This window comes from Mus caroli, unplaced genomic scaffold, assembly GCF_978045245.1.
Source record: "Mus caroli unplaced genomic scaffold, Mus_caroli_1 scaffold_2, whole genome shotgun sequence".
Taxonomy (NCBI): Eukaryota; Metazoa; Chordata; class Mammalia; order Rodentia; family Muridae; genus Mus; species Mus caroli.
Window position 1 is genome coordinate 70,623,623 of NW_028227257.1, and position 25,496 is coordinate 70,649,118.

General features: G+C 40.6%; 1 protein-coding gene across 3 annotated transcripts in view; it reads right to left on the minus strand.

Moving 5' to 3' along the window:
• Lgr4 (leucine rich repeat containing G protein-coupled receptor 4) overlaps positions 1-25,496 on the minus strand; it is a 97,444-nt gene that overhangs the window by 26,122 nt on the left and 45,826 nt on the right. For all 3 annotated transcript variants that reach the window (XM_021155166.3, XM_021155170.3, XM_085834589.1), the window contains exon 2: positions 17,446-17,517. In XM_021155166.3, coding sequence (XP_021010825.1) covers positions 17,446-17,517 — 72 coding nt within the window. The remainder of the gene's footprint in view (positions 1-17,445; positions 17,518-25,496) is intronic.

Sequence of the window (25,496 nt, forward strand, 5' to 3'; positions counted from 1 at the left end):
TAGGCTTTGTTGAATTTTTTCATTCACTATCAAGTTCTAGTTGCTCCTGAGTGCCAAACACAACAACACCTCGGATCTCCCCGTTCTTTAATCTGCTATATTTACCTTGATTTTAGGGACAGAGTGAAAACATCTTTACAAACTCTAAAATTAAAAGTACTACCTGAAATTCTACTATAAGAGCCTTGCTTTCTTCTAAGGTTTTATAACACTTAAAATGCATGCAGCATGAGAAAACCTGACTCTACGTGATCTCTGGTCCTCAGCAGACATATGTTATACAGATGGATGAAATAAAACAACTCAGAAACCCCAATGGTGCGGATGATAAATAACTGCTTCCTCAGCAAAGGGTGATGATGCCAGGTTCTTAGTCAAGCCACAAGTGTACCCGGGGGTGTAGGCCATCACTCATCACACCCTTCCAGTCTAGTGACTGACTGGAAGGCATGCCTTGTGAGGCATCCTACTCCATACCATCAGCCTTTTAAATACTATCTAAAAGGGCAGTGCAGCCTAAAGAATCTAAGCAGAAAACACCAATAAGTTGCTTTATTACGTGATAAGTGACTTATCATTTGCTTACTTTGCAAACATTAGCAAAACTTGAGCTATATTTTATGAATGCCTAAGTCAAAGGAAAACAAGCACTTAAACTCAATGAAGCAGTAGACAACAATAACTATGTGTTCGTGATAAATCCCCCCCCCCCGCCCCTATGCTGATTCAATAAAACCCCCTCTTTCACATTTCCTCAGTGGAACTTCTGAGCCATTTCTGGTGAGCAACTGCCCAATTTGTGAATTATTGTTGGAGAAATGGCGTCAAAGTTATAAGCTTGAGCTGATCTTGAGCCCCGAGTTCAACCCCTAGCACTCACTGGGCAGCTCCGGACCACTCATAGTTTCAGCTCCAAGAGAGACCTCACACCTCTGGCCTCCACAGGTATTTGCAACCCATGTGCAACATAACCATATTCAGACATATCATGTGTACTTCAGATGCCAACACACATGGCTAGAAGTATACAAATCAGTAGTTAAAACTTTACTGTACAAGGCTGAAGCAACAATCACGGAGCCTGGGTGGGTCTGTACTGGTTTGTGTAGGTTTGGGATTTTGTGGGACTCCTAACAGTGGCACTGGGGGTGTCTTTTGACTCTTGCCTGCTCTTGCAACCCTTTTCCTCCTGGGTTGCTTCGTCCAGCCTCGATATGAGGACTTGTGTCTAGTCTTATTGCATCCTGTTATGCCACATTCAGCTGGTATCAGTAGGAGACCTGTTCTTCCCTGAAGGAAAATGAGGAGCAGTGGATCCAGAGGAGATGGGGTGGTGGTGGTAGTGAACTGAGAGGAATGGGGGAGGATGGAGCTCCAAGTTTTCAGGATAGTATGTATAAGAGAAGAATAAATAAAAAGAAAAAACTACTGTACACCAGTTTCTGTTTCTAAAATATCACAGTCTTTCACTACTAAGGATTAGCATACAGACCAGAAACATGGAAGAAGGTCGTTTTACACTCTCTTCAATGAAACCCTTTGAAAACATTCCTCTTGCCCCAAGCCTCCCAAGCAGCCAATGTCATTGCAATGCTACATCATTTCAGTGCTTCACCGTGGAGCCTCACTGACACTCTTTAAACACCCAGTGGCCCCGCTTCTCCCTTGAAGGAAACCGATAAATAACTACAGCACAAAATTAAACATGGTCAAGGCTACCGTCTGGCCACTTACTGCACATTAATCTCACGGGCCAAGTACAAATGCTGTTTAGGATGGAGAGCACATCTCACACTTCCATTCCCGCCCATCAGTATACCACACCATTCTCTGGAAACTTCTCAGCTAGGAGTTTACCAGCTACGTGTCCTGTGGCGGTCCTCCCTGCACTGGAGATGTAGCTGAGAGCTTGCTTAACATGGGCAAGGCCTTGGAGTCGATCTCTACGGGCCAACAGAGCAAATAAAAGAGGTCTTTGCAAATACCCCCAGTGCCAGTACACAGCTTCCAGTGGCCCACTCTGTGCAAGCGTCACATGAGCAATGAAAGGATTTGCTCCACTCAAGCTCCCCCAGCAAAGTCAATGAAGAATGCTCACAATTGGAACACCAGATTTCAAAGACCACATTTTTCAAAGCTCAGATTGCACCATAAGGGCCTTAATTGGCAGTAGCCGTCTTTGCCTGAGTGCCTCACATAGTCCTGTAACCCTGCTCCTCCAGCTGTCCTTAAAAACCTGAGCTAAAAGCATCCGCCCAAACCAAAACCCTATAAACACAGCTTTCCAGGGGTTTTCACCCCTTGTCTCCAACATTGGCTTTTCCCATCCCGGTATCTGTGGGCTTCCTTGGAGAATTTAACTGTCTATGGCATGACCATGAGAAAGAGTGCTCTATTACGTAACCAAACAAGTGGCAAAACACAACACCTGGTTATCTTAACGTGCCAACAAAAAAGACTGTTTAACCACAGTAGTCAAAATATTTGCTTCCTTTCCCCCCAAATCTCTGCCTCTTTATAAACCATGTAAATGCTAAAGTAGCCTGGTTTCAAAAAGCGCTCCATTTCGCCTCAGCTTACCGTTAATAGAACGGACACAATGAGCTGTGTGCTCGCACGAGGCTTATCCTGAAACCCAAGCCAGCGGGCTGGAGAACTGAAGTAAACACTGTGAGTGTGGTGGGTGGGTGATAATGCCTCGAAGGGGGCACACTACTCGGTGGCTTTGTTTCTTGGGAGAAAATAGAGCTCATGCGGCCTTCATCTCCTGAAGTTCCCGGAGCTGCTGTGGTAAGGAATGATACCCGCTGCAGCCTCAGCACTCACTCCTCAGAACCTTTCCACAGACTGCTCAGTTGGCATGCTCCTACAAGCCAGCACTTCTTGTAGCAGCACATCCTGGAGGTGCTTTGTGTCTTCAAGTTCAGATCCAATAAAAAGCAGGGTGAATAAGTGACAGGACTTGGGGCCAGGTCCCCTAGTCCTTAAGAGACAAACATCTGAGATCTTCCAAAGTGCAGTGGTCAAAACAGATGGCATGCAGTTGTTCTTTCACATTAATCACAGGACAACAACATCCCTGCTTTTCTAAAGCACCAGAGAGGTTAGGTGACTTGGCAAAAATCACACAGGTACAAAGTGAAGGAGCCAGCATTCTAGTGCTTGCTCAGCTGCCTCAATGTTTATCCACTTGTTCCTGACCTGAGGTGCTTCTGTGGTGTCATCAAAAGATTAGGAAATCATTCTCAGAGGAGAGGTGGAACACTATGGACTTGGGCAATGGGCAAGCTAACAGCTTTGTTTGAGTATCAACAGCTCTGCCCTAGAAGCCCAAAGGGACAAGCTCTGCGTGGGCAATAGGAGCTCTGACTGCAATTGTGGGGAAATTTCCCAGCAGACTAACAGTACATACCTCACTCAGCCAAAAAGGCAGAGTGAAGGAGATGAGAAAGACCTCTCAATGCTCATATATAGGGACTCTTACTGGACCTATGGTGGCTGATCCTGAGGAAAAAGTACAAATTCTTCTAACAAAGAGCAGCTATTTCCCATTCCATGCCTGGGTTTGTCCTTCTGTGCCACAGACAATTGTTTACCTTTCGGGGCTACTTGGTGGTCTAGCTTAAGATCTCATAAAATTTTACTTCATAAAATGCCTCTTTGTTCACTATTAGTACACTCCTTGGTAGCTGTTAATTGCTAAGGAAATACCATCAAGGTGAAAGCAGAGGGTAGATGTGGTATAATTCTTTTTGCAAACGCACATAGACAGTCCCAGGCATCATGTCTTTCATCTGTGTACCTCAGTAGCTTCTGGCTCCCAAGATGGTGAGAATCACTCTACAAGATTCCAAGCTGTGAGCTCATCGTCGTCGTCGTCTTTCTGTGGTATGAGTTTACCCTCTATTAGTCACCTGGACTACTCCCACGAACCTCCAGAAGACTTCTGCCTCAGCCTACTTAAATACTGTGAGGGAGCTGGTGAGATGACAGCAGTTAAGAGCATGTGTTGCTTTTTCAGAGTACCTGGGTTCGGATCCCAGAAGTCACATATGGGTCACAACCATCCATGACTCCTTACAGGGAATCTGACCCCATCTCTAGCTTTCTAATGTTAAATTCTGAAAAAAAAAAAAAATCTCAAAGCCTCATTTTCCACCTACTGAATTTTCCAGACCTTCAATGTTAAGTCTCTTCTTTTACACCTTAACCCAGTGTTCTTGTCTCCTACAACTTAGCATTGACTGTTACATATCTGAACACATCAGAATTTTTCTATAGAACTCACCACTCACACCAGTTTTCTTCCCCTGTAATAACCATGTGTGCCAACCTCTGCCAACTGAAATCATGCTGACTGCCTGAGTTGAGTACTTCCACCAACATGAAACCAATTGACACCACCTTCCTATAGTTCCACAGGAGTCTGAACTAGAACTTTCTCACTTGTGCATCTTAGTCTGCCTTGAGCTACTATTCACCCCCTACCCACATCTTTCTCTGTGGATTTATAATGTCCCTTATGAGTGGGGACTAAATTATATTCATTTTGTGTTCTTGCACGAGACCATTCATACAGAAGATATGTTGTAATGCCTCAAGCCCCAATATAAGACACACGAGAATGTAATATTGGTACTTAAAAAATTGGAGAGCTACCTGGTGATCTTTCCTTTTCCATTTTTCCATTTCTACTCCCTCAATCTCATTCCCACTCTTAACAGGAAAGAAGTACTCAGCTAGACTTTAAGGTAGCGGGTACTCTCGCCTCTCTTAATGTAGGCTGCAGGTATCTAGGAGGAGCTTAAAGTTGGAAAGACCAGTTCACGGGTCAACAGTAATACCTCAAGTCACTGCACTGTATACACAAACACGCAGAATTGAAACAAGTCCAACAGCACTTGAAATAGTCATCCCAAACAGTTTACCTCAGGACAGAACTTATTTGCCCTGCTTGCAGCATGAGTCTCAGGAGCAAAGAAAGCAGAGAGAAAGAAGAGGGGAGCAAGAGTTGATGGTAGGGAGACATCAGTTCCCTAGGCTTATACTTTACCAGTGCATCTGAAGCCATTCCAGGGAGGGTCCAAGTGGTGCAATGTAAATGTCCATATGAATCTGTTTTATGGTTATTATTCATAAGCACCATGAATTATTCATATTAAGAGCTCCTTAGAGGGGAAGCTTTGGAGAGTAAAAGTTTTCAATGATGTATCTACTCTTAATGAATATACTACATGAAACATGGGAGATGGGTCACTGGTGGATATGAGTGAGCAAGCCACATTTCAGAAGGAAATGTAGGCCAGGAGATTGATAAATTCGTGCAACTGCACCCAGTGAGACTAGAATTTCTTCATTTGGGAAGCAACTGGCAGGAGAGGTTGGGCTTCAGAGATGGCTCAGCAGTTAAGAGCCCTCACAGCTCTTGCAAAGACCCAGGTTCAGTTTCCAGCACCCACATGGCAGTTTCCAACCACTTATAACTCCAGTTCCAGGTGATCCAAGGACTCTTCTCATCCCCATAAATTCTTCCACACATGTAGTACATGTATATATAGTCAGGAATATAAATATACACATAAAAATCAAATATTTTAAAGAAAATGAGAGAGGCTACTGTGAAATGTAAACCAACGGGTGTTATTTGCACAAAACCACTGCATTGAGGCCATCACATAAATTTCAAAGTGGCCAGAATTCTAGTCAATATTTAGGAGAGCAAAGACTACAATCTGAATACTGACCAGATATTAACTGAGTTGAGAGGACTGTAGTAGCTGTTCTGAGGAAACACGGGACAAAGAAGGGACAATGATGAGACCATAGCAACTGTGGACGGGAGGCAGGGAATGTTCACTACACAAGACAGCTTTACAAAGACACACCTTCTCACATCATGAGGAGTTTGGGGAATAGGCTGCACACCCTTGCAATCTGCTCATGTCCCTAACCTTTACCCTGTAGGTAATGACATGATGGTCTGGCATTGTGCTACCATTAACCCTAATGCAAAGTACCACAGTACTGCCCCTCAGTCTAATCAATGTTTTTCTGCCCTCAGCAACGTCTTCTTTCCTCCCCTACTGCTCCTCTCCACACTACCTTTGAAGATAAGCAAAAGAAAATATTACAGCTCGAACCCAAACATGTCTAGGCTGCCTTTCCTGTGATACCATTGAGTCCCTCAACTACAGCATGGCCAGTGTCAGTCATACTGCTTACAAAGTACAACAGCTATACCATCAGCGTGTGATGTTCCCTGCAAAGACAGTTCTAAGTCAAGAGTAGGCAAGTATGGCCACCAGATAGCATTTGACGGGTGGTAGGTGTCACTCTTCTAAACGTTATGTGAAATCAGCAGGATATAAAATGTTAGCATCCATTTTCAACAGCATAAAACACTTCTACTATTAATCCCAAGTCATATATTAATTTAAATTTGAAGCCCTGCCTGTATGTTCAGAACTATGGGGTTTCTGTTGAAAAAAAAAAAAAATCACAAGGAATTTGATTGTTCTCATTTAGGCTATTCATTATCCTATTACATTGGCCCTTAAACACTTAGTACCCCATAACAGCTGATCACCAGTGTCTCCCTTTTTAACAAATGGAGACTGGGCCTCTGCCCCTGACATGCCCAGTCCAGTGTCCTACAACACCACTAAAAACGGGAATCCTAGAAACACAACAGTGCAAACAAAGCAATGTAAATCCCAGAGGCCGAACACTCTGGTTGGTGTTTTCCACTACTAACTTCAAGACAGCCACAAGAAAGGGGTACTCTTGTAGTGGACTAAAAAGACCAATAATTACGCAGCATTCTTTCTAGATTCCCTGGGACCTTCTTCTTAGCAGCGTTAAACCTCATTTGATACAGCAGATCAAAGTTTTCCAAAGTTTACTCCCCATGTCTGGCTTACTTCCCTACTGCCTTTTCTTTCTTTTCTTCTTTACCCACGCCAATCCTAGTGCTAGGGCTCAAACCTAGGGCCCTGGGCACACTGATCCATAGCTCCAGCCATGTTATCCACATTTTTTCACACCTTCAGGAAGGCTTCTATGTCTCCATATAGCACACACATGCGGGAAGAGGTAGTGCGTGCCACTCAGCACTTGAGAGGCTAAGGTAAAAGAATAACAGGTTTGAAATAGACCTGGAATAAAAACGTATTCTGTGGTGCATCCTGGGTTCTATAATGGACCCCATCACAAAAAGCAAGGAAGCAAATTAAACATGTAAAGCTGCAATGTTTCAAGAGCACACATGTATTCAGATCCTTTTCATGGAACTGTCACTGTTTCCTAAAGCAGCTTGTCTTCGCAAGAAGAAAACTCCCCCCCTACCACACACACACACGAGAGAGAGAGAGAGAGCTGAACACTATAGCAATCTATAATAAAAATAATTATATCCCTGTTAAAACTTGGCATGAAGCCATCTAGCGCTCTTCCACATACTAAAAAAAAACTTTAATTCTGAGATATTTAAGTTCCACCTGCGCCGTATTGGCCTTTTGCGTCTCCCACTTCATCACAGTAACCTGCAGAAGCCATTCTAGAGGTAACTCATTTGCCTTCGGATGATGAGCACATATGACACACATGGCATGGGAGGAAACAGTATAACACATCCTTAAACTATCCGTACCTAAGACTGACCAGTAGCTGTCTGTCTACCACCTTTCTTCTATCACGGGCCAGCAAGGGAAGCACGGCCTTGTCTTAGCTGTCTCTCTTCTCATTCCTTTTACGTCCAGCATTCATGAGCTCCAGCAGAACTTAGTTTCTGCCTGTGCTGACACAGTTTCTCGCACTGGTAATTTCAAAATGAAGAGAAATCCTTTGTCTTAACCCTTCCCCTAATTTTAAGTTCAAAGATAGGATTACCAAGCCAACAAGATGACTCCAAGAGTAAAATCACTTGCTGCCATGCCTGATGCCCTGAGTTCAATCCCTGGATCCCACAATGGTAGGACAGAACCGACCTCCAATTGTAGTCCTTTGCCATCCAAACGTGAGCCATGATATATACCTCCATACTCATCCATGCACATTCATTATACATTCACACAATAAGTGAATAAAAATCCATTTTAAAGGTGACTATTGATACTGTGAGCCACACAGGCCTTAGAGAGAAGCCAGCTTGCACAGCATAGACTGACATGCTGACTTACCCACATCACAAAATGGCAAGACACACTGAGTTAAGTGGTGAGGATGGGATACCAGAGCAGTCTGGACAGGAAGGCAGGGAAAGCATCACAAAGCAGGAGTTCAGAATGAATTGTACTGAATGACTGAGCTCTAAAGCTGCTTAAGCCACAGTCTCGTGCAAGATGAGAATACACCTCTTACTATTTAAATGGAAAATTCAGTTCTGTTATTTGCAGCCAAAAGTTGTTTTAACTGACTGAATTGCCAATAACCATTGTTCCTTTCTTACCTAGTAACAGAATCCTGACTTGAGTCCAAGTGACCAAGCTCTTATTAGCCAAGCATTTCCTGTTAATAATCCATATTACTAAATTGTAGCCAATGAGATGTCAGAAGTACTGTATGATTATATTCAAGGTGGTTTCTTAAAAGAAGTGACAGAGTGAGACATTGTCATCCCTCCTCCGTCCTCTGAGAAGTGACTGCCAATGGCTATAGCTATAGCAGTGACATAAGCTGGACGTGAACACTATAAGCAAAGAACTGCACACAAGAATGCTAAATTCTACGTTTCTAATAACTGTGATTGTCAACAGTAGCTCCTGGTTGCTAGGCTGCAGATCTCATAGGCATGCAAATAAAAGAAAGCATTATGTCTTTAAGCCACTGTTTTGTTTTGGTTGTTGTTGTTTTAACTTACCACTGTAGTCAGATATAATTCCAATTCAAGAAATGTAGAAAAAGAGCACACTAGGCTGTAACAAATATAGCACAATTAAAGACAGCACATTAAGGGGCTAGGGAGAGGGCTCTGCAGTTAAGAGCACTTGCTGCTCTTCTAGGACCTGAATTTGGTTCCCAGCACTCATATCAGTTGGCTCACAGCCACGTGGAACTCTGAGACCTGATGTCTCTTCTGTGTGTGTGTGTGTGTGTGTGTGTGTGTGTGTGTGTGTGTTACATATATCAAAAAATAAAATAGTTTTAAAGGACAGTACATTAAATATACAAAAACTAGGTAAGGAGTTTCTAAATTTTTTTAAAACAATAGATAAGCACCAAAACAGTAGGAAATATTCAAAAGAAAATGTTAGTGGTAAAACCTCGATCTATCAGTATTTTAGTATTATAACAAATGAGTAGAAATAATATTCTAATTTTTTAAAAGAAAGTATGTTAATGTATTCAAAAGCTCAAGGTTATATGACAAAATATCAACAAAAGTTACCTCTCTGAGGTGAGATAATAATTGGTTAATCTTTTCTTCTCTGTAACTATACATCCAGGTTTTGAACATCAAGTTTCCATTAATTTTATATTCAATTTTGAAAATCCTAGCTTTTCTCAAGTTGTTCCATACTTTATAGCTCTAGATCCATGTATGTCTTCAATACAAACATTTGCAGCACATCCAACATAACCGTCTCTACAGTACAGAGAGCACCCAAAACCACCAATGTGCACAGAGAAGGAAAGCATGAGTGCTGAGCCCCAGTCCCTAGGGTGGAAGAATACAGTGTTAGTTAATAGTATACTGAGTAAGCATGGCTTATATAAGAGTAGACAACAAATACAAGAAATGGCTCAGTTTATTACCTTGTTGGAAAACTTAATCATGTTAATAGAAAATCAAATATATCTTTGTTTACTTGTAATCACTGTTATATTAAAAGAACAAATAACCATCATAGATTACAATACATGAAGGAACCAACAATCTGTGGTTTCATGTGCCGCCCTACACTTTTTGTATCCTGTGTCACTTTACCAGTGAACTGTTTGGAATTCCCCAGTTTGATTCTTCTAGCTTGCTATTAAATTCTGATTTACTTAAACCCCAAGCCAGACTACATCACACTTTCATCATCTATATTCATGAGCTACTAAGCACTTACAACGAAGTTACACATATAGTTTAGAGGAACTCAGTAAATTGATATTAACTCCTATTTAAATGAAGAATTCTTCAACAATATTTTGTTGATTTCAGATTGATCCATTTCATGCAGCTGTGGCTAGAAGCTGCAATTTATTAGGTTGATCTAGGCATGGTTTCTCTCTGCCCAGTGTATATCTACCTTCCTGCTTTCTTCTGCTAACTTTGGGGAACCATTTTTCCAGTCCAAATAGCCCTATTAGGAGGTAGGGATGGATTGATGAACCAAGTTAGACAATACTATCAACCAGAATAGATATTTTAAGAATGAGCAAGGGAGGCAAGACTGCCAAGTAAAGTCCTCCCAGGTCTCTGCTCAAAGCAACAAGGAATACTTTAGACCTTAATTTAGGATCTTAGGACTACTGAAGGTTTGAGTCCGCACCATATGAAGACAGAATATTTACAACAGGAAAGGAACCAAAGACAGAGAAGTAGGAATCAAAACTGAACAACTGAGAACATGGGGGAAATTCTTGTAACTTAAACCTCAAGACCCAGTGGCAGCTGAAGCAACTCCGCCTTCAGGCATTCCTGTTTTCCAAGAAGCCATTCTCTACCATGCCTCAGTGGCACCATGTCGGGAACCTGGTGGACTCCTGTACCACGCAGGCCATGTTATGAGCTTTGCTCGCTCTCCAAAGCCCCAAGCTATCTGCTAATATCCCCAAATTCCTGTTCCTTAAAGAACTTCTTTCCCCAAATGCCACTGTCACTGCTCTGCTGAAACAACCAGAAAGCTACTTAAAGTCACTGAGATAATTTTTCAGTGTCTGGCTCTGGGCATCTCTCTCGAGCATGCCAAAGTTGATCCCTTTGTTTCATTGTAGAAACCTCTTCTTCCACAGCTCCTGGGGAAGAGTTCTGCCCCAGTTCTCAGCTGCCACTTGCCTTCTTCCCACACCTTGACTCAAGTGTTTCCCAAGGAGTTGTCCTTGGCCCTCTTCACTTTTTTTCTGCCCTCTATCCCTTGGCAATCTTTTACAATCTCAAGTTTCCAATAATCATCACATAAATGATTCTCACCCAGCAATCTCTATTCTGCATTCCATTCTCATATGTCCCAATCTACATCCTGTGGGACTCAACATGTTTATTTGAAATTAAATTTGATACTTTCTCTTCTAGAACAATTTCTTTTCATGTCTCTAATTTTAACAACTTGTGGAAATATTAAAATTAAGCACTACTGATGTTACCTTAATATCCCTTTTATTTGATTTTGCCTCTCATTTGCCCTAATTCAGATTTACACACAGACACAGACACTCACACCAACTCATTTTTTAGACAGGATCTCTGTGAAGCCCAGGCTGGCCTAGATCTTACAATGTTGACCAGGTTGGTTGTGGATTCACAGAGATCTGCCTGCCTCTGTGTTCTCCGTGCTGGGACTAAAGGCATACATCACCATGTTAAACCTAGATTTTGATGACTCTCTTTTAACAGCTAGCTCCATTGGCTAACCGTTATCTCTCTAACCTCTCAATTCTAAGCTCTCTGCTATGAGATTACATTGACAGAAAAATCTTTCTTCTTGATATAATATAAACTAGTCCCTGGCTCAAAAACAAACAAACAAACAAAAACTTCAGCAGTCACTCATGACCTTTGTCTACCAAGAAAGGCCCCGAGTCTGGCTCCAAATGCCTTTCTAGGTTGCTTTTCTAAGGGTGCTTTCAGTAAGTCAGCACTACCTCACCTAACATGTTCACTACCCATCTCAGTCTGCCTCCCTTTCCCTGCTTCAGTGTCTTTACGTATCTCCTCATAAATAACTCCTACCATCCCTCAAGGCTCCCTAGAAATGCCAGCTCTTTGATGAGCTCTTCTTTAATCTTTCTTGCTAGAAGTAATTTCCCTTTTCCTTTGAACTCTCATAGCTGGAGTACACTATTCTTTTCCCTTGAAGTCAAGAATCTCATTTAATTCAGCACCAAACACAGTCTTATTTAGTTGACAAAGGCTTATTGAATTAACAAATGATGTAGTAATAAGACTTTCTTTCCTTGGCTTTCCCACTTGTACAGGAGCCATAGCCAGTCCTATGACTGATAGCAGACCCAACTACTAATGAATTCAGCTGGGCAAGGTCCTTCTGTGAGAAGAAACTCTCCCTTCTCGAAGAATTAGATGTGTTAAAACAAAATGAAGAGAAGAACATTCTAGAAGGGCCTAGTCCATAACTCTTAGGTAGCACTTAGTGCAGGTTCCCTTTCCATTTCTCTCCTTTCTGCATTGCTTTCTAACCTTAGAGTTCTCCAAATCACCCATTCTAGAAAAGGTAAGGATCACACAACGAGGCTTCCTGTGCTTACTACACAACTGCTAGGTTGGTGATCTTTATGAACAGTCCTCTTACTCAAGGAGTGCCAAGCAAACGAGTCTATCACCAGGAGACTGGGGAAAGGCTTTGCTCTATCTGAGATGTCCAGCAGAGCTCATGATGAATCTGGAAGGTTTCATCAAGGAAGGAGATGTGACGTGAGTCCCGTGTAGTTCCAAAGCCAAGGCCAGTCCTTCTAAGTACAGCAGCAGAAGAGAAAAACGGCCAACTACTATGTCCACCTGGGAAGCACACACTGAGATTAACAAGAACTCATCTGAAATTTCTCGCTATTTCTTCATAGTTTCAACCTGAACCCATTCATAAAAATAGCTAAAGTTGTTCATGCTTGGTAAAAGGCAATTTCTGCTGGGTAGAACCAGAATAATGGTGGTAGGCTACACTGACTGGGCTTATATGTTCAAACCTTAACCAGTGCTTGCACGACACCTAAGAGGAAACAGAACATATGTTTGAGGATTACGGATGAGAGCATAAAGGCTTCAAAAAGGGGAGATTTTTACTGTGGTCAAATACTCTGCATTTGATTACCCATGCCTGTTGGAATTGTTTACATACCCCTTTTATAAAGAATTGGCTCCATTTAGTTCTGAACAGATTAAACAAAACAAGTAACAGTGAACTGGTATGAAGAATCCTAGCCTTCACTCTAATATCATGAAGCCTTAAGAGTCAAAGTGTTTGGAAATGATAGAACTATCTTAGTCATAGAGTGTATTCAGTCATAACTGACTGAATGCCAACATTGGCAGTAGCTTCAACGGTTGATGCTACATCCCTGTAATATCTACAGTAACTTTTCAGAGACAGCCTGTGGAAAAGTAGCTGGTATTTATTCTTCCTGCTGTTTCTAACTAAGCCATTCTCACAACTCTAAATTGCAACCATTCTGCAAAGGGCTACCACTGCCCTGACACGTCCAAGAGAACCAGAGCATTTGAGGCTCTAAAGATAGGATCAGGCAATAGATCCTGACACTGCTGTATGAATGCTTTCCCAGAATCCCAGCTTTAGTTAGGATATTGCTAACAGACACACTAGCCTACTCTGACTCCTTCCTCCACGCAAAATTACTTCGTCTCCAAATATTTCAACAGAAAGTCAGCCATGTTTAGAGTGACTACTGAAATTTCTCTACCTCACATGGACATATTTTTTACATGTTATCCAATATTCCTTTTCTAGTAGTCCTGTGAGGATTCTCATTTTAAAGACTAGAAAGGTGAGATACAAAAATCAAGAGACTGTCCTAAGACCTGAGAACCTGGTATGTACTGACTTTAGTGCCAGAATCTATGGGAGAATATTACTGAGTAACAATCTTTATGAGTTATAAAGCTTTGAAAAGTAGATTAAATGTGAAAATAACTAGCAACAATATCTAATATGTCTAACACCCATAGAAGAGGTTGGATGGAATTCCTCTAAGAGTAAGTCCACATTCCTCAGAATTCAGAGGGAACAGGGCTTTGAAGGCCAGGACATTCAGGACCTTTCAGGACCCAGAACAACAGAACAGCAGATTTATGAACTTGAGCAAGACCCAAAACCCTTTCAGTCCAGGTCCGGCCTTCATAGAACTAACTTTCTTGTAGGTATGAGAAAGAACTTATGCACAATGAAAGGCTTTATATGTATGATATTAACCATTGTATCTTTAAAGGACTGAATTCTTTGGGTCCCAAGCAGATTGGCTGCCAGTGTCTCTAGTCTTAGTAACTAGCATGTAATAATTCTAGCCTCCTTATAAATCTATCAAACCAAACTCCCTCAGGAATCACTTAACTCCCCTACAGGACTTGGCTCAAAAACTTCACCATCCAGAATCATCTGAGAAATGTCTTTAGAATCACCATCCAGTCCTTTCATAACAATTCACTCCACATATTCCAATTCTCCAGAAATTTCTCCTTCCAGGCCATCCCATATCCTATGATGTTCTTACAAGGTACCCTTACTACCTGTCTTCATCCACTCAACTCCTATGCCCTACAAAACTCAGCAGAAATTATTCTAGGAATCACAAAAGCTTCCCACAGCCTACATCTCAAATCTAGCTTTTGGCTTCTACTCACCCTATATATACTTCAGTGCAAACTGTAATCTCCCTCTGAAGATTAAATCAACTGTTATTCAGCACAGTTTCTTGGAATGATGGAAATTATCTGTGTCTGCTTATATGGTACTTCTAAACATAGGTAGCTACTGACACTAAAAGGTGGTAGCTCAGGGCTGGCAATGCGCTTCTGTGCAGAGCATCTGTAGAACATGTATAAAGCCTTGGGTTCCGTCACCAGCACTACAAAATAGAAATGAGCTGTAGGAAATGTGGCTAGTTCAGCTAAGGAGCTGAATGTTTGACTTTCATTCATATCTAAATTTAAATTGGCCACCTGCTTCTAGTTGGTATGATATCAAGCAATGCAACCCAACAGGTCAGCTCCCCACAGAACTAGGCTGTATCTGTGTCCCTACCAAGCACCACAAGAACTGGTGAGCAACAGAACTCGGTGTTTGCTGCCAGAATAAACGAATGTCTATGTAAGAACAGTTTTTATATACTTTTGAGAAGTGAGTCTACCCCATACTCTAAGCATTCCAGATCCCTACGTGAGATTTGGCCAAGCCTCAGTCATGTGTTATAAAGAAGGCCTCGTTAACTAATGTGGAAAAAACTCCAGGCAAGTCACTCATTTCTACTTAGGGTGCTCAGCTTTACAATCACTCTGAAATCATTTCCAGATGACTTTTGAACACATGGTTATGATGTTTATGAAACATTACAATAGTCAAGGCCTCATTACTCAGGAATGTTAAAATCAACTACATTGTTTTAAAAGGCAAAGATGAAGCTTTTTAATGTTCATATTAACCTGGAAAATAAATTCTCTTGAATGCCTAAACTATTGCTAGAATATTAAGACTGTTCTGAAATAAATAACTTGCAGCCTCTCCTAACTGATTATTTTTTAAATCCTATCCAGTATTCAGAGTGGGCATAACAGCTTAATTTGATAAGCTTTATTACTGAGATAGTAGAATAGAGAGAGAACATGACCTAGCTACAAATAACTAGCAATCAAACTCAATTTAGTTCCAATTAAAACTTTCAGTTGATAGAGCTCATGAGGTTCACAAATGCTTGGTCATTTGAGATTTTAAGAAATCCAAGATGTGAAATTTCACAAAGCAGAGATTAGCCAGGTTCCCACCACAAAATCCCTAACAGTGTAACTGGTAATTGCAGGTATATCAACAAAGGTGGTCTGCATACAGGGGTCCCCTCCAGAGTTCAGGAAGCGTCTCCATTTCCTGTCTGGTACATCATACATCCCACAGTAGCTACACAATGGCTGACCAACCACTTGCTAATGTCCTTTCATTACATAATTACTTCTGTAAAGAAATACTAATCCTGAAGTCTAAAACTAGATGTGGGAAAAAAATGGAAGCAGAAAAGTACCTTGATGATTGATTATAGTGGTGAAGATAGACATTTCAACTGCAACTATCTAAAGCAGCATTATTGAAAAACAATGAATATGCATTATATAAAAGGCATAAATAAAATACATCATACCCTAAAATCCTTTTACCCAAACATAATTTTGCCTTGTGCACTTTAAAAATAATAAAATACCAGCTAGCATTTATATAACATTCTGAATCAAAATACCATACTAAATATTTAAGATATATTTTGTATGCACCAGAATAGTACAAATGAGGAATTATTATTAACCACACCTTATAGTCAAAGGCTCCAAGAGTCTAAGTAATTCGACCCAGTTCTTAAACTTGTGACAAATAATCTCTGTCCAATTTTTTGCTGTAGAAGCATTAGGCTCAACTAAGTAGTGTGGGAAAAAAAATTCTCTTCCGTTTTATTAAGTCTTTAAATAGCTATTTCAATGAGTTAGAAATACAATCTGGGCCTAACTTGACTCCTACTCTACATTGGAAAAGAGGGGCTGAGCTAGAAGAGGCAGCTTCACTGACTTGGCTCTCATATTCAACAGACAGAGACTAGGACGTGATCTATAACATGAATTTAGATCCCTTCAGGCCTGTGTCTTTTTTATGCCCTTAGTATCAAACTGGAACCTTTCTACGACCACAGAATACACAATCCATGAAGTGGGGCTTATATTAACTGACTCAAATCTAATTTTACTGTTCACCAGGATTCCAAAGATAAAATTCATAGTTTTCAATTCTTTTAAAAACTAAAGGTGCCAGCCAGGGCTATACAGAGAAACCCTGTCTCAAAAAAAAAAAAGAAAAAAGAAACAAAAACAAAAACAAAAACAAAAAAAGCAAAACAAAACAAAAAACCTAAAGGTGCATTCTTTTCATTATGGACATTAAAAGCATATGGAAAGCACAACTAAAGAATGGAAAGATGAAAAACACATCAAAAATTTTGTTTTCATAATGCAAGTGACAAATAGGGAAACATTCTTTAAAAAGTTGCTGTAGGGGGCATAGCAGGCTGCTGTCAGACACTCTTACCCCCCAAAAGTCCTATGTGAACCGCCAAGGGGATCAGTTCTCAGCTTCCTGCTGCTGTCCAGTTACTGTCTAAGAGGTCTGTTGCTTCCTGGCCCTGGAACACCTTGTGTTATTTCTCCTGTTCTGTTACCCATACAGTAACTGCTTCGGCAACAATGGTAATTATGCAGGAGCCGCGTTATCTGAAGATCGCACTGTAATTAACTTGTGTCACTGCAGCAATCATGGTTATAATAATTGCAGGGGGGAAAATGTCTTATGGAAGTAGCAGTTTTTAGTTCTGGCTTTCAAAAATAACTTTAGTAATTATACTGCTTAAAAAAACAAGTTTGTTCTCCCCAACCCCCAAACACGGTTCCTCCGCACAAAGCTCACTTGGACTAAGCTATCAGGAGTTCTCAGACAAGGATCACTAGGCTCTCTCCATAGACAGAGCTTCCAGGAAGAAGGAGTAGAAAACGCATTAGTGCACATTGCTCAAAGTAGTACTTACAGCTCCTCTAGAAAAGGAAAATTCTTAAATGCATCTTCTGGTAACTGGGTGATATTGTTCATACTGATATCCCTGCAAAACAAGAAGGTAGAAACACCATTAACTAAGTAGTGGTCATAAAATGGTTTAAGCCAACAGAAAACAAATTACATGCTGATATTTTGTGCAGAAGCTAGAAATAAGTGAATGTGGAGGACAAGGGAACAGTCCTAATCTGATTTTAGAATCAATGCTTAGGAAAAGTTAACTCTTTCACTATGAATTATGTCCCACAATTTAGAAACACACTGCAATCCTGGAATTTCCCCCTTTTAGGTATCAGCAGGAAAAACATATTTCAATCTACCAGAAGAAGTAAGCTAGTACTGGTTCCCAATGTCCTTGGATAGCAGGGGGTAGTCAAAGCCCTATGCATGACCAAAATAAGCAAGCCCACACTCCAGGACTAGGTCAAATAGATCTGCAGATGAAAATGGCTTCTGAATTACAATCAAGGACAATAAAAACAAGTCCGAACTCTAGCCAATCGGGCTTTCTTTAAAAACTACAAAAAGTCCTCCAGGTGAGAACTGTCAGTGGGTTTCATTTGGAGCCTGTGAACAGATGCAGGCTAGAGACAAGTGCATACATGATAGGTATGTAGTCAGTTTAGAAAGGAGGGAACTCACTCAACGGTGTAACTCAACAATTAACTAGTTCAAACAGTTAAAACATACTTTATTAATCATCCCCCTCTTCCCTGGCAGCTGCCTTTGAATTGACTTTCTCTCCCATACGCCACTTGATATCAACACTGTAAAAGACAGGAACAGTCTTCTGAAGAAAGTCCTGGCGTGCTCTGAGCCACTGAGCAACTCCTTCAGTCTCTCTGCCCCTTATCTGGAGGTAAGTGCAGTGGATGAGCTCTCTAATGCCAAAATCACCATAAAGTTTAAGCATGAAGCACTTCCGTTGCTTCATTGTTGTTATAAGGATTGTCAGCAAGCAGCATTAGGGGAAAAAAAATCAGGTATAAAATAAGGTGTAACTGACATCAATTCACAAACTCTTTTTCAAGGTAAGACACCTTCAGTTTCTCAGTACTGGAGTCACTCTGCCCCACCTTTCCTCTCGCTAAGATTTAGAAACTGGGATTGCGTCCCTTTCTTCCTAGCCTTTCCCAAAGCAGGTGGAAAACATCCTGGACTGGGAATGACAGAAACCGCAGTAGGACTAAAACCAGCAGGAACAGAAGCTGCAAAAGGGAGCAGATGCTCTCAGTATAAAATTGCACCAACAATCATCCTTTGCTAATCTGGCAACCAAGGCTCACTGTGGGGTAAAATGACTCCCTCAAGGCTAACAAGAGGAGAAAAACGTGTACTTCCTATGTCTTCCTATGTAGTGCATAATTCCTATAACTCTTCTCACTGCTAATCAAGATAGAAACCAAAGACTGGATAGAAACCAAGGTTAAAAATTAGGGAAAGGGGGTAGGTGGGGAACCTAAGTGACAGATAATGTTTAGCATATGTAAGGCCCCAGGTTCACTTGTCAGCACCAAAAGAAATGGGGGGAGTGGGAGATATTGGCCTGGAGACCTTGGCATAACCATCAATGCATCTTAAGTCATATACTTCTGCCGAACAACTGAATAGAAAAAAGGACTATAAATAGCTCACCAACTGAGGAGTCAACATTCACATAATTTCTCATAGCTTGAAATTTCCCTTTAAGTGGATTATTACTAGACTCACAAATATTCCAAATTTTTTTCTATCACTGAAAAATGACTCAAATCCTACTAAAGATAACTTAGAAGACATTGTATCTTTCTCCAGGAAGTATTATTTTTAAGCCCAGCTCCCAATACTACCTAAGGCAGCAGTCATCAGTGAGGAAACGGAAGGCCCCCTTTCCCATAAAGACTTTGGCAAAGAGCTAGAGAGATAACTCAGTGGCCAACTACACGTGCAGCTCTTTCAGATGATCACAGTTTAGTTCCCAGCACCCACATGGCAGTTTATAACCCTCTGTAACTCCAGTTCTAAGGGATCCGATGCCCTCTTCAGACTCTGCAGGCACCAGGCAAATGGTGAATAGAAATATATGTGGGCAAATCTCTCAAAATGAAGCAGTTTGCTAACTGGTTTGTGTAGCTTCCTAGCCTGACATCATACTGTTTCTTTCACCTGTTGCTCTAAGTTTGCTTATCATGCCGGAGCACTTTCGTTGTTGAAAATAAGCAAGGCTCACTTAAGGACCACAGTATCAGAAAAACCGATGAATTGTTTCATCAGAAAAGGTCTGGAGTGAACTAATTAATTTCACATCAAAGGTGGGGCATGTAATATAATTAGAAAACATTTATTCCAACAATCTTGTCTACATTCAGCATTTTGTAAAACATGCACTCACACACAGACACACAGACACACACACATACTTACACAGGCACACACATACACACAGAAACATAAACACACACTTGTATACACAGACACATACATACTCACACAGACATAGACACTCAGACACACACACACACACACACACCCCTTCCACTCCCCCTCAAAGTAACAGGACACAACAGGTAGTTTGCTGTGAGCTGTAATTGCAATTAGCAAGAGTCTGTATTTACAAACTAATGTATGTTAAACACGTAGGGAGGCTTTGTTTCTAAGTCCCGGGTCAGGAAGAAGAGTTCTGATTTTGTAATAGATTTTACACAAAAAGCCTAGCTTTTATAAATGTTTTCCCTCACACTATCCGATCTATGGTTATAAAACATTTAGGAATAAAGTAAGAAGAGGGGAAAGGGGTGGACTACACGATACAATCTCCAGGACAGCCCTAGAATCGTGTGGTTACAGAGTAGAAGGTGGGTGGGTGCCCATTTAAAATAATGAGAGCTAATGGCGATAAACAACCTACAGACAGCACTAAGAGTAGATTCTAGACCTGACATCACCAACACACACAAGAGAATCCAAGTTGCACAGACTTCATAAATACAAGGTTAGAAGGCATGCTGGGTGATGAGTTATCCTGTAACAATTCACAAATGGAAGCCCTAGCTAGTAATTACAAATATATGAAACTCACATAAAATACTGAAGTAAAAGAAAAAGCTGCTTAGAAATCTTCAGCCAGGGCTGAAGAGATGGATCAGTGATTAAAGAGCAATGATAACTCTTTCAGAGAACCTGGATTTGATTCCCAGCACCCACATGTTAATTTACAACCATTTTTAACTCTAATTCCAGGAGATATCTCTTTCAGCCTCCGCAGGCACCAGGCATCTATGTGATACACATAAATATATGTGGGGAAAACACCTCCACACACAAAATAATAAATAAACAAACAAACAAAATAAATATTTTAAGAACATAAAAGAAGAGATCTTCAGCTACAAGACACTCTCACAAATCAGTCTTTGAATTTCATGAGCAGTTCAATCTCCCAGTCAGCCACATCAGTTACAGAACCCAGTGACTCACCATTCTAGATTCATACTCAAAGACAAATGTAACACAGAAAATAAAGTCAAACATCACCGAAGGGCAATTTCAACAGAGCAGAAGCCCTCAGAGCCAGGTCACTGGTTAGAAATACACAGGTTTCCAAGGACAAGGGCCTGGGGCTCACCTGTATGTATGTATGGGCTGTGCAACCTTTGGCAGGCTATCGAGCTTTTTGACATCTGGGTATTTCATTGTTAAAATAGAGGCAGAAATATATATATATATATATATATATATATATATATATATATATATTATATTATATATGTGGGGTGGAGGTGGATCGAAACACGTTTTTTTTTATGTAGCTTTGGCTATCTGGAACTCGCTCTGTAGACCAGGCTGGTATCCAGAGATTTGCCTGCCTCTGCCTCCCAAATTCTGGGATTAAAGGCATTGTGCAACTATCACCCGGCACAAAAAATTATATTTTTAAAGGAAAACATTTCAGTGAGACAAAGACAAAATTCTCTCTCAAAAAAGATTAGGATGGGGAAGGGGTTAGACAGACAGCTCAGTAGCTATGAGCACTGGCTACTTTTGCAAAGGTCCAGAGTTCAATTCCCAATACCCACATGGCATTTCACAACTTTCTATGAGGGAATCCAACACTCTGACACAGACATGCATGCAGGCAAAACATAGTGTACATAAAATAAAATAATGAAATAAAATAATTATTTAAAGAAGATTAAAGTGACTGCAAGCAGTTTGGCGCAATCACTGCAGACAGTCTAAAACTTAGTTTGGCAGGGTGGAGGGAAAATCTTTTCTATACATCTTTGTTTTCATAACAGACAGAACACAAGGCTACATTGTCCACCCACACAGCACAGTGCTTCCCACTCTTCACCACAGAGACGAGACACACAACAGCACAGCATTTCAGTAAAAAAAAAAAACCACACCTGAACACTAAAACGCCAAGTCACTGATTTCGACATTACTCTCTGAAGGGTGCAATTGTTTTAATTGAAACTGACAAATCTCCTCATGGTTAGACTCTCATCTTTTCCCTCCCATTAAGCCCAGTAATGCTGAAGCATATACACAGTAGAAATTCTGTTTCCACTTCTCCCCTTTTAAAATCTCTGTAAGTGTTTCACAGGGAACTGTTTGTTGGTGGCCTCTGCCACTTACTGTATCCTCAAAGGATCTGGGACTTTGGCCTGAGCATTATTTAACTTTAAACAGACCTGTGTTGTCTGAATTTGAATAAACAGTCTATTTGCATGATTTGAAACTGCTCTCCTGCTGGCACGTGCTGTATACCTGAAAACTCCCCAGCAATTTAAAAGTCACTAAACCACATACAGGATCTATGGAACACAGTTCTTAGTTGTGGTGTCTCAGAGGGGCAGGGAGAGGAGACACACATAACAACAATAACAACAAAGCTGGCTGATGGTGTCCTTTCATACAAATAGTACATGTTGATTATAATAAACTAGTTGTCTTACAGTAATTTTTTCCAGGGTCTCAGGTAATCAACCAGAATTAGTAGGCCAATTTCCAAATGACAGATGTCTACAGTAAAACCCCAAACTGAAAGCAACTTTGAGAAATTTTTCATAGGCTAGTAAAATGGCTTCAGCTGTTGATGGGACCTGCCATGTAAGGACTGTGGCCTGAGTTCAATCCCTAGAACCCACATAAAGGGAGAGAGGGAGAACCACCTACACAAAGTTGTCCCTAACCTCCACACACATACACACATGCACAATATAAATAATGAACTATTTTAATTATTTAAAAAATGCCTTGGGTGTAAATATTTGGAAAGAAGGCTTCTAACATCCAAAAGCAGTAAAAATTCTCATTGTACCAGTTTCCTAGTTAAAATTAACTAAGAGTGTAATTTCCTTTCTGACACTATCCTAGCAAAGTAACCTATGTTATTTCTTTAAAAATAAAATAAAATACAAATAAAACTATCCACACTATCAACATCCACATCTAACCACTGTCATATTTATGTGTGTATCATTAAATATTTTTTCTAAAAGTTATCATATAATTCTAAGAAAGTTCATCTTTTGGTGTATTTTATTTGCAAAAATAAGTACTCTTGCTAAAAATATCTGTCAACCTTGTCTCTAAGTACTAAAGTTTTATATACATTAATTTTTTTGTCTGCCCCCACACACACACAGCCTGTAGTATAGTTTTGCTATTAAATACCAAATAGACCAGTTAGTAAATAAATAGACAAATAATAAAGGAAAGGCTTGCCGTCCATTCCCTAGATCAGTATAAAGCTCTCACGGTGTGCATCTGTGCTGACACCAGGCAAGCACGGGAAAGCTGCCCTAACAAACATGTTCACACTTAGCTTTTACTTTAAAATCTACCATCCCACTCTGTTCTTAACTTGCAATTATATAAGGTGTAATTTCAACATATAGTTAAACTTAACTTTAAAAAATTGCATTATTGGGCAGAAAGATAGCTTACTTAGTAGGCAGTGAGGCCTCCGCGTTCAATCCCCATGACCCACATTTACACTGGAGTGAGGAATGCATCTCACTTAGTAGAGTACTTGATTACTATGCACAAAGCCCTGGGTTTGATCCCCTGCACCTTAAAACCACAAAACAATAGTTCCGAGGTACAGGTGGAAGAATCGGTAACCAGAGCAGAACTTTGGCTACAGTGAGCTCACGGTCAGCCTACGATACATAAAATTCTGTCTGGACGAAACAAAACAATACAAAACTAACCCAAAAAACCCAACGACAACAATAATAAAAAGACTACTGATTTTTAAAAAGTGGAGTGTGGTTGTGCATACTTGTGATCCTCTTGTTGGCCAGCAAGCCTAGATTACATGGAGAGCTCTATGTCAACAAGAGACCCTGCCTCAAAATCTAAAGTTGCTGGCTCCTGAGGAGCAGAGCCCAAGGTTGATTCCTGCCCCCCACATGTGTCTAAACACACACACACACACACACACACACATACACAGAGAGAGACAGACAGACAGACAGACACAGAGAGAGCGTGCTTCACATAGCAAAAACAGCATCTCTGCATTCTGAAAATATGAACAAATATATGCCCATGAAGAACCGTGACTTCCCAATGCAGACGGTGCCAGATTTGCACAGGTGGTATTTTAATCAGATGCTTCACTATAGACTTCCGGCCTGTCTTAGTCAGCACTCCTAGGATCCTACAAGATATCAACACAGACATGCTTCTAATGCCTGCAAACAGCTTTGGGCAATGGTTCAAAAGGCCCCCATGCCGGCCAATCTCTTCCCTGACATTCAAGTACCAAAGTATATCCCTTGCTCCGTGGCACACAGGAGCAAACACTTGTTTCCTTGTAGTCTTTATCTCCTTAGAACAGTCCCCACAATCATTGTAGGGACACTTAAAAGTGAGTGCTAATTACCCAAGAGAAAAGTTACCAACTTGTAAAGTCATTTTCTACTCTAGGTCCTTGACTATCCCGAGTATAGGATCTTTCTCCCAAATCATGCTTGAGAAAATGCCAGGTTGAAACCTTGAAAATCTGTAAATTTCGTAGTAGAGAGAAAGTATATCTAATTCATTTTATCATCACTATTATGGGTTAGAACCTCCATTTTAATGCCTTTCGTAAGTTTTACATAAAATACTTCAGGAGTGAACTGTCATTGTTACTATATTAAAACACACAAAGCAACTGGGCAGATTCATTAGTAAAACCTAAGGGACGTCAGCACCTACTTCCTCTAAAGCTTGCCAAGGTCATACAGAAACACAATAATGAAAAAAGTTCTCAAAATTAGTGATGAGAAACCAACCTAGCTTTAAAATAGACAAAATAGTTGAACAAATGTTTTACCAAAGAAGACTACAAATGGTGAGTGTGCACCTCAGAAGATACTTAACATTAGTTAATTGCTGAGAAAATGCAAGATAACCCATACTATGATACCACAGAGTTATCAGAACTTTGCAGAGTAACAGCAGACAATGACAAATGCTGATCAGGCTGCAGAATAACTGTAACTCTGTACACAAATGGAGCTACTGCAAAAGGTGCAACTACTCTAGAAAATATCTCAGCAGTTTCTTATAAAGCTGGACATATACTTATGACCATATGATGCAGCAATCCTAGGTCTCAATATCACTGCCAAAAACTGGAAACAACTCAAAATAGCCTTGTGCTGGTGAACGGACAATGAATCTCTTGCATGTGTATTAAATCAAAGGTGATCTAGCAATGTAATGGAGCAGAATACTGATGCAACCAATCGTGTTAGAGTCCCAGATGCATTGCTCTATAGCAAAGCAACCAGGAACTAAAGGGGAAGAAGTTACAGAGATGGAAAACAGATCAGTAGTGATAAATAGATGGCAGAGATAGAACTACCTCTTGGCATCTCTGCTAACAGGCAAAAATATCATTCATTGTATACCTAGAGGAGTTTTCTCCAATTCTTATTAAAACCAAAAGTGCAATTTTCAGACTTGCTTGAGGATCAAGAAACTGGAGTTCTTGCAGTTTTAGATTGATTGTTTTGCCTTTGTTGTTGTGGGTTTTTTTTGTTT